The sequence below is a fragment of the Mustela lutreola genome, chromosome 4, assembly GCF_030435805.1.
Source record: "Mustela lutreola isolate mMusLut2 chromosome 4, mMusLut2.pri, whole genome shotgun sequence".
In the NCBI taxonomy this organism is placed as follows: domain Eukaryota; kingdom Metazoa; phylum Chordata; class Mammalia; order Carnivora; family Mustelidae; genus Mustela; species Mustela lutreola.
The window spans coordinates 190,828,677-190,843,270 of record NC_081293.1 but is presented as its reverse complement, the minus strand read 5'-3'; the positions used below and the strand labels follow the sequence as shown (position 1 = coordinate 190,843,270).

Here is a 14,594-nt window from a genome sequence, read left to right as displayed (position 1 = left end):
TTTGGGACCTGCAGACTTTGAATCACTGAATCTAAAGTAGAGTTTGCAGACTTTTTAGGCCTCCTTTTACCCATCTCCTCCCTTCACAGACAAGGTGATAGAAGCCCCAGGAAGCAAAAGGAGAAAAAGGGCCATGCAGCTGGGGACAGAGCAGGACCAGAAGCTAATTCTCTGTGTTTGAGCAGCTCCTGGATCTCAGACCAAGCTTAGAGGAACATGGGCTCCATATTGAGCTGTGGTCTTGCTGTGCATGTTATGAGCCACTTGTGGAGGAGTCCCTCCAGGTGCAGCCCCCAGACCTGAGTGGCATCAGGATGGAGGGGTCGATACGATGACGCGCAGAATTAGACTCTTCAAAAACCAGACAGGTTGAAGAGATGAGCTGAAGAACTGTGATAAGGCTAAACAAGTATTCCCTGTCTCCCCTCATCTCCAAGCCCCCCAAAAGAGAAAAACAACTGTTTGCACCCAGGAAGGGTAGCAAGTGGATGGCTCACAGCAGGGCCTGTGAGAAAGACCCAGGGTCTGAGTCAAAGTGAGTGGTGTGAGTGGGTACAGGATGTTGAAAATTGCCCAAAGGGACTCAGTGTAGACAATACCAAGACTAAGGACGTAAGCTCTCCCTCTACTCTCTGTGGGTCAGAAGCCACCTGGACCTGTATTCCGTTCTGAACAGCACGCTCTTAGAAAAGCAGAAGAGTGAAAACAAACATAGATGTTTCTTGAAGAGAGTGGTTGAGCTGTGAAGTGTTGGAAGTGCTCAGAACTGGGCCCTATGAGAAAAACATTGAGACAGAACTAGAACTATTTAGCCAGAAAATAAACTTTAGGCTGATAATAATTTTTGTAATAGTAGCTAATATTTATCGAGGCTATAAGAGCAGCTTTGCGTGTTGTGTGCCTTCATAAGATGAAACCACCTAATGAAGTTGGTCTTGTGATTCAGCCCATTGCATAGGAAGGGAAGCTGAGGCTCAGAGGTGGTCACAAAGCTGATGAGTGCGGATCTAAGGCTTCAACCGGGTTCTCTCTGGCTTACGAGTGCATATTCTTTGTTACCATAATGTGCTGTCTCTGTTCTAGGCTTTTCCTCCTCTGCAGTCTCCAGCTTTTAAAGGTGTTTTTTCTGTCTCTCATAGATGTGTAGACTCGGCTGGGGTGAGCTTGCTAGCTAGCACAGGACGTGCTCTCCTGGGAGTATGGTGATGGCCAATGTGGGGTGTGACAGCTAGGACAGTGAGACCGATGGATCCGGAAACAGGACAGAATTCTTCGTGAGAGCCATCCAGTGATGAAACGGTGACTCAGGCAGAGAGAGCGCTCTCTGTTCCCAGGACAGGTCAGACGTAACTTGGGGGGGGGGGGATACAAGAACCCTTACCAGCAAGAGTGTGTGTAATTCCCAAACCCCATCAAGAGGAAGTCTCGCCATGGGAATGAGGGTGCAGAGGACCCAGCTGTAATTGCTGGAGTGGCCCAGGACTTGGGCAGAAAGGGTCAAGCCCAGGACCACCCTCAAGTCACTATTCTATTATTTTATTTTATTTTTAAGATTTTATTTATTTATTTGACAGACAGAGATCCCAAGTAGGCAGAGAGATAGGTGGGGCTGGGGTGGGGGAAGCAGGCTCCCTGCTGAGCAGAGAGCCTGATGTGGGGCCCGATCCAAGGACCCTGAGATCATGACCTGAACCAAAGGCAGAGTCTTAACCCACTGAGCCACCCAGGTGCCCCTCAAGCCACCATTTTAAAAAGCCACTTCCTTCCGTCAGCGAGTCTGTTCAGGAAGAGTAGGCGCTAGGCCCACAGAAAGCCCCAGAGGGGAGTCTCCTGTGAAGACCACCCCTCGGACTCAAAGAGGACATACTTAGAGCTGGCTGAGGACGCCCCTGGGGCGGTAGTCATGGCTGTGGGCTCTTGTTGACACACAGACTCACTCACTTGTCCCTGTGATCCCATCCTCCCCATGGAGGGAACCTTTTTAGGACTTCAGGTACAATGAAAGTCAGGACAGTGGACAGAAATGGGGGACAGTCCCCATGTAGCCGGGACTATGGGTGTGTGGTGAGCAGAGACTAAGTCCTCTGTTGGAGGGAGATGATTCAGGATGTGGCCAGGTGCCATAAATCCTCAGGAAAAGCAGAGAGGAATGGTGTGTTAAGGAACCTGGGCACCTCCGATCCATAAGCACAGCTTGAGAACAGAAAGTCTCCAAGATGGAGGGGAGGATATCCAGCCTTACACTGAGGCAGGAAATTCTTTGTGTTTGGGGCCCAGATGGGGTGGATAACATTTCAGATTATGGGGTGTTAAGACCCAGAAATCACCATTCCAGTAACTTCAGGAGACTGCCACAAACAATGGGAATGAGTTGTAATTAAAACTGTTGCCTGGGCTCGGTGGCCTTCCATACCATGAGTCTTCTTATATGGGCATAGAGTGATTTCATGGACAGGGTAAAAGTGAACTTGGTCATGAAGGTTGAGAAGAAGTCAGTGGGTGAGCAGAAGAGCAATTCATCCATAGGTCCGTAGAGGTGCTAAGAATTGACCTGGGGGTTTTAGCCATTCCTGATCCCCGCTAGCATCTCCTAGCACCCGGACATGAAAATACGTAGGCTTGAGTGTGTTTTTGGTTTCAAGTTCCAACCCTCTGTTCCCACATCCGTCCCTAAGTAGTGACCTCATGATTTCCTCCTACACAGGACGTTTAGGGCTGTGTGTCACACTGATTGTTAGAGGCTGAGATCAGTCAGGCTGCCCTTCCCTGGGTCCCTATGGAAGAGGAAAAATAGGGAAATGCCTCAGGGCAGGAAATGGAGATATTAATATTTACCAGGATCCATTGCTCATTTTCCATCGTTTCTTGTTCTAAAATCCTTTTTGTTTTGTTTTCTTTCCCTCCTTCTTCCCTAATCACTTACTTAAGAGAAAAAAAGTCTTTGCCTCTTGGATGGTCCCAGCACCTTCTGCCCCATCCCCACTGCCCAGCCTGTGTAGCCTGGCCATGAGCCCTGCAGGAGGAAGGCATGTGAGTCTTTCACAGATACGTAGTGCTGATAGGAAAATTTTTCTGGGCAAGCGACTGTGGCTTGAGCAGACCTTCCCCACAGGAACCTCACTCCCTACCAGGATGATCTCCTGACAATGTGACCAGTTGGAGGCTCACCTTTGCTTCTTAGTTTCTAAGTAAATCTCTAAGGGTCACAGGGTTGAGGTTCCTCTCCTAGAGTCTGCCCAAGGTGAGTCCCCAAGGTGGGGAATGGTGAGAACTTGGGGACCCCAGGCGTCGTCCTAGAGAAAGCTGGCTTCTAGGTCTCATCAGTCAAGAAGCATGCCTTGCCCGGTACTGGTCTCACTTGTGGAGCTGCCCCTGGGCTACCTTCTGCCCACAGGTTTCTTGGATGATATGAAGTTTAGATGAGCCTTGAGACTAGAACAGGCAGACAGGCTTAGGCCCATGAGGGATCGCTTCGGTGCTTCCCATTCTCTGGACCCAGAAATTCTTTGGAATTTGGAATTTGGAATCTTTAATTGGAATGGGAGTGTGTCCCAGTTTGTTGGGACAATCCTGATTCACTTCTTCTTTTTCTTTTTAAAGATTTTATTAATTTATTTGAGAGACCGAGTACATGCATGAGCGAGGGGGAGGGGCAGAGGGAGAAGCAGACTCCCCACTGAGCAGGGAGCCCTACACGGGGCTCAATTCCAGGACCCTGAGATCATGACCTGAGCTAAAGGCAGCTGCTCAACCTACTGAGCCACCCAGGCACCTGCTAATTCCCTTCTTTTGTCCCAGAATCCTATCTCTCACCCTCAGTAGTGTCTCTATTTGTGCTCTAAATGATATGATCACCTTGCATCTAACCTGCCGTTGCTCACTTTCACCTGGGGAAGGATGGACAGATGCCCAGAATTGGTCCAGAAGGACCTACTTGGATTCCAGAGAGAGGGGCAGAGGCAGAAGAGGTTAACATCCTAATGCTGTGAGTTGAATATTGGGGAGGCTGGGGCTTGCTGTCGGAGGGAGACAAGCCGACAGATGTAAGGTTATGGGGAAGGGGACTCTCCTTGGGTCAAACAGGGTGTGCAGTGGGGCCCAGATGATGTTTGTAACTTTCTCCAGCTCCGTTCTGTATCCAGGAGCAGGAGGGTGGGGGGTCATTCATCCGCCTGAGGACATTCCTTCATCCTTCATGTCCCTCCCGTTGGCAAACCCCGGGTGCCCACAGGCATGTCCGCTCACATCCACCCAGCTGCTAATGCACACCCCAGGGAGGATCACCCAGCCTGTAGAGCCCGTTTTCCTCCTGTGTGGGGTATCTTCTCCTCCATCTCTGTCCTGCTCCTGCTCACCCTCCTCACTGCTCTGCACCCACAAACACCTGTCGCAGGCCACCCCCTCTGGTCCCTACAACGCCCTCTTTTCTCTGAGGAGCTTACTTGTCCTTTCAGTTGTCCCTCTCCTAGCCCCAGCCTCGTGAGGAGACACCACGTGTGTCTAAAGCACGAGAGGCATGGCTCTTGCAGGTGCTGGTCTAGCGCCTAAACTCTGTCCCCTGTTTTGGGGCTTTTAAGTCATAAAAACAAATAAGCAACAAGAAAAAAACTGAGCTGCAGTGTGAGACCTGTAGAAATAATTATGACTGATGGGAAGCTACAGGCATGTGACGGGTTCCCCAGGCCACCTCCGCCCTGGGCTGTGTCCTTTCCTGGCCTGTGGGAGCTGGGTCTGGAGAATCCCTCCCCTCGAGTTCCTGGACACTCGGTGCTTTCAGATGAATAGTAGTGTCCCCCGAGACTTCCTGCCCACCCGGAACCTCAGAAGCAAGGTCTTCGCAGGTGCACGTGTCAAAGATCCCAGGATGAAATCCTTCTGAATTCAGGGTGTGTCCTAAATCCAATGACTCCCATCTTGATATGAAAAAATAAGGGAGAAATCCAGGCACAGGGACATGGGAAGGTGATGTGGAAGCAGGCACAAGGTCGGAGAGATGCCACCACAGCCAAGGACTACCAAGATGCCAGAGGTGGGGAGAAACAGAGAAGATTCTCCCCTAGACCTGTTGAAGGGAGTGCGTTCCTATGGGCACCTTGAATTTGCACTTGTGGCTTCCAGAACTGGGAGAGAATAAATTCCTACTGCTTTAAACCATCAAGTTTGTGATCCTTTGTTACTGCACTGCTAAGAAACAAACACACCCTTTGGTCTGTTCCTGGGGTCCTGCACTGGAAATGGGGTGAGGCTACTCCACGGTCACCTGGGGACAGTCACACCATTCTGGCCATTACTTGAAGCAAACTTCCTGGATTTCCACCTTCAAGAAAATGTGCCACGTGTCCCTGCTTACCAGTCATCCGATCTACGAACTGTGGCTTCTTCACCCGCGGAGGAGGGAGGACCCCTGCTTCCAGGGACATGTTGGGGATGAATGCGGACAACACTGGTGCCAATGCCCAGCCCCAAACTGGGAACAAAGCAGGCCACCAGTAAGGGACTCCAGCTTCCCCCTCCCTTCCTGGCCCCTCTCACCGGTCTGTGGGTCTGTGTCTTCTTTCCCTGATTGCATCCATTCTCCACCCCCTCTACCCCCAGTGCAGGGTTCTACTGCAGTGAATGGGACTGGATTGGAGAGCTTACCCCAGTAACGTGACTGTCACTGCCCCCGGCGGGTGTGCCTGACATGCTGCATTTGGGGTGGCCTGCTCTCTACCCCATCAAGGGAAGGGCTGCTCAGGTACAACCCCTCAGCCCCTTCCCCATGCCTCCCCCAGGGCAGGAAGGGATGCTCCGCTTCTGTGAAACCTCACTGGGCTTCACTTACCGGTAGCTCCCACTCTGTGCCTTCTTAAGGATTCTAACCTAGGGATGCAGAATAGAGCTGTATCTTCTGCTGAAATCTCAAAACAAGACAAGATGGGGGCATTCACAACAGACACAGATAAAACCCAAACACATGACAAATGAAACTGGAGTCTGGAATTGAAAAATGACCAAGCATTCAACCCAGAGGCTGCCCTATCCTGGGCCCTGTCCTGAGGTGGGGCTAGGGCTCGCCTCTGCCCATCCTTACATGGGTGTCCCCTGCTCCTTGCCCTTTGGACCAACCCTACACTCCAGGAGCCCAGAATGCCTGGGTATGGATGGTGGAGCCCATCCTCAAGCAGGATGAACAGGAGCCAGAAGCCTTGCTTCGAAAGAAGATTCAGGGGCGGGGCCTTCCTTAAATCTTTGAAGGACAGAACTTCATAGATACCCCGGAGACACAGCATGGTCTGGCAGGACACTTTTATTGTTTCAGTCTATTTCCGTTTCAGGGTGGAGGAGCTCAGTCTGCAGGAAAGCGGAGAGAAGGGACAGATCTCCCAGCAGGAAGGAGATAAGAGGTGGAGAGAGAATAACTTCTAGAAACGCAGACTGGAGCACGTTAGGGAGATCTCGGGGAGGAGGACCAGCGATTCAGGGTGTATTTTCTGAGCTGGTCTCAGGAACCCTTTCTCTTGATCTGAGGAAGAAAGAGCATGATTAAATTCCCAAGGGCCATGAACAGCCGGAGGGGGCTCAGGGGGCCTGACTCTCGAGCTGATTTTGGTACAGCTGGTTGACTCTCCCCATCGTCTGGTGCAGCATCCCATAACGATCCCCATACTTGCTCTGACCGTCCCGTTAGAATTTCCTTGAGATATAGGATACATCAGGGCTGAGTGAGCTCTGAGATCCCCTCATCTTCCATGTGTGATGTTCAACGTGCCTGTCCCATCCTGCCCGCCTCCTTACCTTGGCCATCAGCACCAGGGCACCGACCAGCAGGGCGTACAGGGTGGCCTTCCCCAGCAGGATCTCATAGAGGATGGTGGCAGACAGGATGCCCTGCTGATAGGACACTGCGGGTAGGAAAGGAGAGCACACAGGGACCTGTGAGCACGTGTCTCGGGCCTCTCCACCCCCACCCCAGGGGCTATGGTTCTCCGTGCTCGGCTTCCGGGACAAAACCATGGGAGACGCAGAGCAAGCAGAGGAGACGGTCACTTACCCGAAGTGAAGCCACAGTCTGAAAGAGAGAAGGGGGAGGGAATGGGTGAGAGACCCCATCTTCTAAAGCAGATGGAAAGTCGCCACGCTGGGCGCACCTGACGCTAATGCAAAACTATTTGGAAGCTGTGCTTCCTTTAAGAACGAGCCAGACACAAATGCTAATGCAGCAAGTCAGCCTTCTGGTCAGCACGGACCCCAGGCTCCGACTGGGCTTCTCACAGAAGAGACTAGACACAGAAGAGACTAGACTAGACACCTAGATTGTCTTTCTGGTGCTGTGCCCGTGGAACCATGCCATCCTGGAACTCTGTGGAACGTGGTGGCACAGAGGGGCTGGGGGCACCCCCATCGGTGCTGAGCCACACAGGCTCATACAGTGAAGGGGGCCCAGCTGCAGGGCTCTGCTGGGCTGAGGATCTGGGGGAGGACTTAGCCCCGGGGTGCCCATTCACCCTCATGCTGGGCTTTGGTCTTCCTGCCCTGTCCCGTGTCTGCCTGGGCACTGCCTTTCTGTGCTCAGCTCACTGTCTGCCCAGCCCCCAGACCCGCTCACCTGCTCTGCCCCAGGCCTCGGCACTGATGTTCTGGGTGACGGGTTTGGTCCGTTGGCTGTTCTGCCACTCGTCATTGTCCCCGAGCCCGTGGAACTGGACTTGGCAGCGAAAGTGGTTGCGAGGGTTGTGCCAGAAGGCAGAGGACACCCTCAGCCGGCTGCTCAGGCAGTAGCTGGAGTCATTCTCATCCAGCCGCTCCTTGTAGGGCTGAGGGTCCGTGCTGACCCCATTCTGGACTTCCTTCCCATTCACCCACCAGCTCAGCTCCACGTGGTCGGGGTAAAAGCCGGTGGCCAGGCACACGAGTGTGGCCTTCTGGGTTCGGGAGGTCTCTGCTTCTGACGGTTCAAACACTGTGACCGTGGGAGGTTTGACCTTTTCCAGATTCTCTGCAAGGGGAAAGGATTTGGGACAGGACTGGTCTGACAGCTGTCTGGGGTTGGTGTGTGTGTGTGTATGTGAGAGAGACAGCGACAGAAATAACGAAAGACAGAGAGACAGAGAGAGGGCTGGAAATGGAGTCATCCTAAAGCAAAAGTATATAGTAGGTCCTGTGTGTTTGGGCATCACCGTCCCCACTCCTCTGTAATTTTTCTTCTGTCTGCCTGTTCTTTGTACTCACCCTATAGACATTCTGAGTAATGTCCCCTCATTGATGTTATTTGATGTCTTTTCTATCAGTAAGCGCTTACCTATGTTTCACCCTATTATGTAGTAGTTATTAAGTGGCGTGAGCACAGGATTGGAATCAGAATGGTAGGATCTAAATCTTAAAACTGACTTTGCCCATGAATGTGACTTTGGGACAGTGTCTTAATTTCTCTGCATCATTTTTCCTGCTGGTGAAGGGAAAATCTTGCCTCCGACTTTCCAGAGTGGCCGTGGACATTAAGTGACATCAGCTTTCAGACAGCCCCTGTCCTCAGCCTGGGAACTGCTTTGAAATCAAAGAGGCCGAGGAGTTAAGGGGAATTGGGGGTCATGGGGTCATCTGATGGCTGGGGACCCTCCTACTCCGACGAATCTACAGATGGCATATTGTTGCGGACTCAGGGGAAGGTACCCTTTTGTTTTATGGTGCACTCATGAGAATGTGAGATTTTCTGACTTTGTTTTGTGGGTATGAGGTCCTCGCTACCCATTCCTCCACCTCCTGAGGCTCCTCAGCCCCGAGAGCAATCTCTCCTTAGGTCAAATTCAGGGATTCGTCAACTTTCTTTCTGCCTTTGCTTCCAAATGTTATACTTTTTTCTACCAGTCAGCTTCCTAAATAAGCATCTGAGATCATCAGAGTTACGTCTTGCTAGCAGCTGCCCTGATACAATTTTTGTCCAAGGCCTCTCCTCTGCAGAGTCTTGGGTGAAGGCCCAGACCACCGTCTCAGCCAGTGAGGCTGGCTCACTTCTAGGTCTGCTCTCCATTCATTCGATCCTTCTCCTTTGCTTTCTACTGATTTGGGGGGTTCATTTCTTAGCAATTCTGTTAAGGTGAAATACCTCCTTACGAGAATCTAATTTAGCCTGGAAGATGGAGAAAATGTCCTTCTAACAGACACGTCATGTTTCTCTGGATGGGACCCTGCTTCCATGGGCAGCTGCATGAGTGTGTGACCCATGGACAGGACCCCATGCTTACAAAGACCCTTGGCTTAAGGGCCACTGTCACTATCTTGAAATCCTAAATAATTCTTAACAAGAGCCTTGCTTTTTCATTTTTAGCTGATCGGGTTTCCCAACCTGTCAGCTTCCCCTCCCTGCAACTCCTTCTTGCTAACTCCTACAATGTCTCTAGGTCTTTGCTTTACCAGAGGCGGTAACAGGCTCATAGCCACGCGGCCCAGCTCCCCCAATCTCTCTGCTCAGCCTGGTGTCTTCACTCTTGTCTCAAAGAACCTGGCTCTGAAGCTGTAGCCGCTCTCCCGGGGCACTACGGAGTGTACTCCTCTGACCCCCACCCAGTTAACAAAGTCCTTTGAGTCATGCGTGATGCTCCCCACAATGTTTACTGATGTAATGGGCAGGACAAACAGGACGCTCTGAAGCCCTTGTCTACACAGCTCTGTGCCAGGGCAAGGTTGGGTTATCCTTCCTTGTTTGTGAGTCCCTGTGAGGTGTGGGTGAGCTTTCAGTGTGGGTGTTAAGTGTATATACTGGGGAGCTTCTGTTTGTATATGCTGTTTGTGGGTTGGACGGGTCTCGGGCAGAATTGTGAAGTTTCTCTCAGGTTCCCAGTCCACCACGAGCATCTACGCAGCCCTCCCCTCCATGATCCACATTCCAAACTCCTGTTCCTCCTCAGGCACTGGTCTCACCCTCTCCCCTCACTCCCCAGCGACCACCTAGGGGAAGGGTGGAGAAGAGAAGGGTCGACGAACTGTAACAATACACCTTCCCTGGATACTGTACATGTAAGGGTCTCCTGTTCGTCACCCTCACAGCAATGGCAAGTGGTGGGTATTGCTGATAACCTTGTGTAGTGGAAGGGACTGACCTTCCCACAGATTCATTTGCGCAAGGTCATCGGATCATTAGCAATCCAGGGATTGGGATCAGGTTTATCTGGCTCTAAAGTCTGGTCTTTTCCCCACCCCTGCTCATCACAGGACTCTGGCACTGCCCCTGGACAAAGTCTAGCTGAGCCCCATCGGATCCAGCGTAATGACACTCTAACAACAAATGGGGCTCATTGTTGTCGAAGAACCCAGGTTAATGTACCAGTATCACGAGTTTCTTCCCCTCTCTGGCCTCAACATTCTTGTCACCAGGTGATGTCTGAGGCTCCTTTCCAAATCTAGGCGCTTAGGATTGTCCTGGGAGTTTTCCTCACCTCACAAAACGAAATATCTGCATTTTAATATATGTTTGCCACAACTGAACCCCCTCCACCACTGGGCTGTTGAGGCTGAAGTACTTAGTGTGAGGTCCCAGATTTCAGGCTGGGGGGCAGAGGGAGGCATGGGGGGTGGGGATGCCTCCCAGTGGCTGAGGGTCCAGTCCAGTCCGCGGGCAGGAATGGGTGCTGTAGACACCCCTCAGGGGGCTCTCCGGCTTAGGAGAGAAAGGCAAGGGTTTTCAATATGATTTTAAATGCTAAGCAGTAAATCAACTAACTCTTCTTGTTTTGGCTTTTCTCTCCACTGACGCACATTGATCTGATTTCTCTGGCCTCCCCAGTCCTCTCTTGTTTCTCCTTCCTTTTCTCCTCTGTTCAACGGCCTGCCTTCCATCTACCTCTCCCAGGAGCCGGCTGGGCTGCGTGCCCGCCAGTCCCATGCTTGTCCCTGCTTTGCTCCTGCCCCTCCCGCTCGGCCGGTCCCCCTTCTCCGTAGCAGCTACACCCCTCCTACGCCCCCTCCCCCAGGCCCAGGTTTCCCTTCTCAGTCGCGTCCCCCAGTCCAGCGGCTCTGAGTCCTCATCAATGCTCTAGTCCCCCACGCACTCGGCCCCTAAGTATCTCAAACGCGGAGAAAGAGCCCCACAGCTCCCCGACCCTCCACCCGTGTGCCGGGCTTGGGAGGACCCGGCCCCCGCCCCGCGCAGGGCTGACCCCGCGGACAGCGGACTGCGCGTCCCTGCCTGGCCGACCCCACTGTCTCCCGGGTCCGCGGAGCTGCGGCGCGCACGCGGAGAGACGCCCAAATCTCACCTATGACCGTGAGCCTGGTGCCGGAGCCGAAATACTGCTCGTAGGAACACAGAGGCCCAGACCCGCGCGCAAACCCCCGCAGCGCCCCAGCCGCTTCCCGCTCGCGCTCGCAGCCCGGCCCCAGCGCCGGGAGCCCTCCGGGGGGCCGGGCCAGGAAGGGCCCTGGGGTCGCCGCCTTCCCTTCCGACCCCGCCGCCCTCGTGTCGGGTCCCGCGGCCACCCACCCAGGACGGTCAGCCGGCTGCCGGCCCCGAAGGACAGGGCAGAGGCTGCAAAGCAGGGCCCCGGGCCCCCTCTCCGAGAGACCCCGGCCGCGCCGCGCGCCGCGCTCACCTAGAACCGTCAGCCGGGTCCCCGCGCCGAAGTACTGGGTATTTTGGCTCACAGCCCCCTGGCTCAGCACAAAAACAGGCCCGCCATCCCCTGCCCCACCGCCCGCCCCGGCGCCCCCGGGGCACCCTCGCTTACCTAGCACCGTCAGCCGGGTGCCCCTGCCGAAATACTGAGTTTCTCCACTCACGGCCCGGAGCCCCAGCACAAGAATCTGGCGCTGCCCTCTCCCGCCCGCCCCGCTCCCTCGAAGAACCCGGGATCAAGGCCCAGGCGCTGAGCCCCGCCTCTGAGCACAGCCCCTCACGGAGCCGGGCAGCTGCCCACCTGGGTCCATCCCGTCCCGCGGAGAACTTGACCCCAGCTAACCTCCTTACCCAGAACCGTCAGCTTGGAACCGGCCCCAAAGTACAGCTGTCCTGTGTTTGCACAGCTCTGGGGAGCCAGGCACAAACCCGCCTTCCCGGACTAGGGACCTGGAAGGGGCGAGCACCCACTCCTCTAGGGCCAGGGTCCCGAGGGTGGTCCAGGCTGGGCACCCCACCCGCCTTCCCACCGGGAGAGGCTTTCTTACCTAGTACTGTGAGCCGGGTCCCTGGCCCAAAGTGCTGCTCGCTGTATGAGCACAGTGGTCAGGGGCTGCCAAGAATTTCTGCTCCTCCCTGCTTCTCTTGGCGCAAGCTGGGGATGCTCTGTCCGTCTCCTTCCTGGGCTTCTGTCCCCCCACCGTCAGAGCTAGCTGGACATAGTCATCTAGATGCTACAGGAGGTCATCTCCAGTGTGCCGAGGAGAATCAGCTTGGCTTGGGGACAGTACAGTGGAGGCGTAAAATGAACTGAGCTTGGTGCTGGGGGTTGGGGCTGGAGTTGGGACGTGTTCCAGGAAGGACCCTGTCTCTTACTACTTACGGGACCTGCAACTTTTCTGGCCTTCTTTCCTTCATCTGAAAAAGGGGGTACTACGTTTTGTGCAATGTTGTTGTGAGTTCTTAATAAATAACGCACGTGTAAGTACTTTTGTCAAGGGCAGGTTTTTCTGAAGAGTGCTGGATGATGACCCCGATTTGATGTGTGGGCCCTTCACATTCCTGGGAAGCTGTCTGGAGCTGGGAGATGCAGAGATGTTCACCCAGTCCAGGTCCCTGCGAGAGCATATCAGGGACCAGCTCTAGAGACACCTCCTAGCCACTCCCCATCCAGGAGCTGTGTTCCCAGGGCAAGGTGGAGGTATTTTCTGAGGCAGAGCTTTTTGTAAAAGCACCCCCTCTACCTGAGTCATCGTGCCCCCCCCCAGCTCCCACAATGTTACAACAGGATACAAAAATGTTTCCTTCCCTCTGGTCCCCTCCCCCCAACCACTGGGCACAGACAGGAAGTGCAGGTGACAGAGGTTAGACTGAGTGGGGCTGGGAGCCAACTCAGAGTACATTTAAAGTGGGGAGGGGTTGGGGAAGGTCATGGTGCTGGTGAAGGGGGTGGGCAGAGAGGCCCTGTGGCAGAACATACACCACTGTGAGGAGACCCTCTGTGTCACAAGGTCTCCCCTCTGGGACTCACGGTGCCCACCTGCACAGAACGGCATTTATAGTGACGCGGGGCGGGAGGAGCGAGGGGTGGACTCCAAAAAGCAGGTGACGGCAGCTTGTGGCTTGGGGACAAGCAGACTCTGTAATTCCCCACTGCTCCCCGAAGAGAGTCCAAGCTCCTTATGCTTCATGTATCCCACACCCTGCATGAACACCTCCTATGTGCCCGGCCCCAGGCTGATGGCAAGGAGCCGAGTTCACCTCTGAGGCGACCGCATCAGCCTGCCTAACATCTCTTCCCTCCTGTCTCTGAACCTCGTCGCCGTCCCCGGCTAAGCACCTTCAAGTACCTGACCCTGTGGTTTCAGCTCTGGTTCATGTCTCTGACTGTCACGACCACCTTCCCACAGGGTTGATTAGACCAATTCTTTCTGCGGAAGAGTTTGCCACATTCTCAGACACTCCCCTGATGATCCCAGTAGGAAATTGAGTACTAGCCTCTGACTGCATTTCAGACAGCTCCCATTTCTATCGGAAAGTGCCACTTTGTATTTTGACTGTTTCTAATCCTGAATGATCCCCTCCAGAACAGGTAGGTTCCCTAGGGTCTATGACTTGGATCTCTTTATTTTCTTGAAGGTGAATAGCAGGACATTGCAATGATGTGTGCTTGAATGGGTTCGTGCACAGGCACATGTATGTAAATACATGTACACATACATATGTGTTATAGAAGTGTGCACACTCATGTGAATGCCTCATGCATTGCAATGGAGAGAGAAAGTCATGCGTTCCAGTCCTGTGAGCAAGAGAGTAGATGGCTAATTCAGGTAAAGAAGCACCTGAGAAGGCTTCTTACAGGGGATGATGTTGGGGCTAAATCTTCAAGAGTAAGTAGGAGTTGGAGTACTACTATGTGCCTCCAGGTGATGGAGTGCAGGTGGCTCCAGGACGCAGGGTGAGAGGAGTGGGGTATGCACGGAGTGAGGTAGCAGAGGACTACTGCCTAGATGCCATCCCCAGGACCGTGCGTCACCACAGTGACCATGAGACAACAAAGAGCTCTTAGAGGATTCCTCGAAATAGCAATAGGGCAGACTCTTGGTTTCGGGGACCTTTATTTTCTATCCTTCCAGGAGTGATCAGGGCACGTTTTTACACCCATGTAATTCACTAGAGAGAAACTCATCAACAGATTTGTAATGTAAACTGGAAGACACATGTGCTACTTGAGATTCCAACTCCAAGTCAGTGCCTTCTTTTCTTGGCCGGGAAGCCTGCTTGGTGACAAGAGAAGACGGTAGCGTACTCAGGGAGACAGTTGAAAGGAACATGGGTGATAGGTATGAAGGCAAGCTTCTTAGCCACAAGTAAGTGAACAGTTGTTGGGGGATATACCTGTGGAAGTAGACTCTTCCTTAGAGCAGCTTGGTCCAGGTAGTACAGGAAATTCTTTATAAATTTTTTTTAAGATTTTATTTATTTATCAGAGAGAGGGGAAGAG

The 14,594-nt window shown here is 53.3% G+C and overlaps 1 gene segment (V, D, J or C); it reads right to left on the bottom strand.

Moving 5' to 3' along the window:
- Positions 1 to 6,271: 6,271 nt before the first annotated feature.
- Positions 6,272 to 14,594, bottom strand: part of LOC131829867 (T cell receptor beta constant 1-like) — a 116,034-nt gene continuing 107,711 nt past the window's right edge. The window contains 5 exon segments of the C gene segment in view: positions 6,272 to 6,505; positions 6,778 to 6,884; positions 7,034 to 7,051; positions 7,589 to 7,978; positions 11,568 to 11,614. Of these exon segments, the coding sequence occupies positions 6,485 to 6,505; positions 6,778 to 6,884; positions 7,034 to 7,051; positions 7,589 to 7,978; positions 11,568 to 11,614 (583 nt within the window).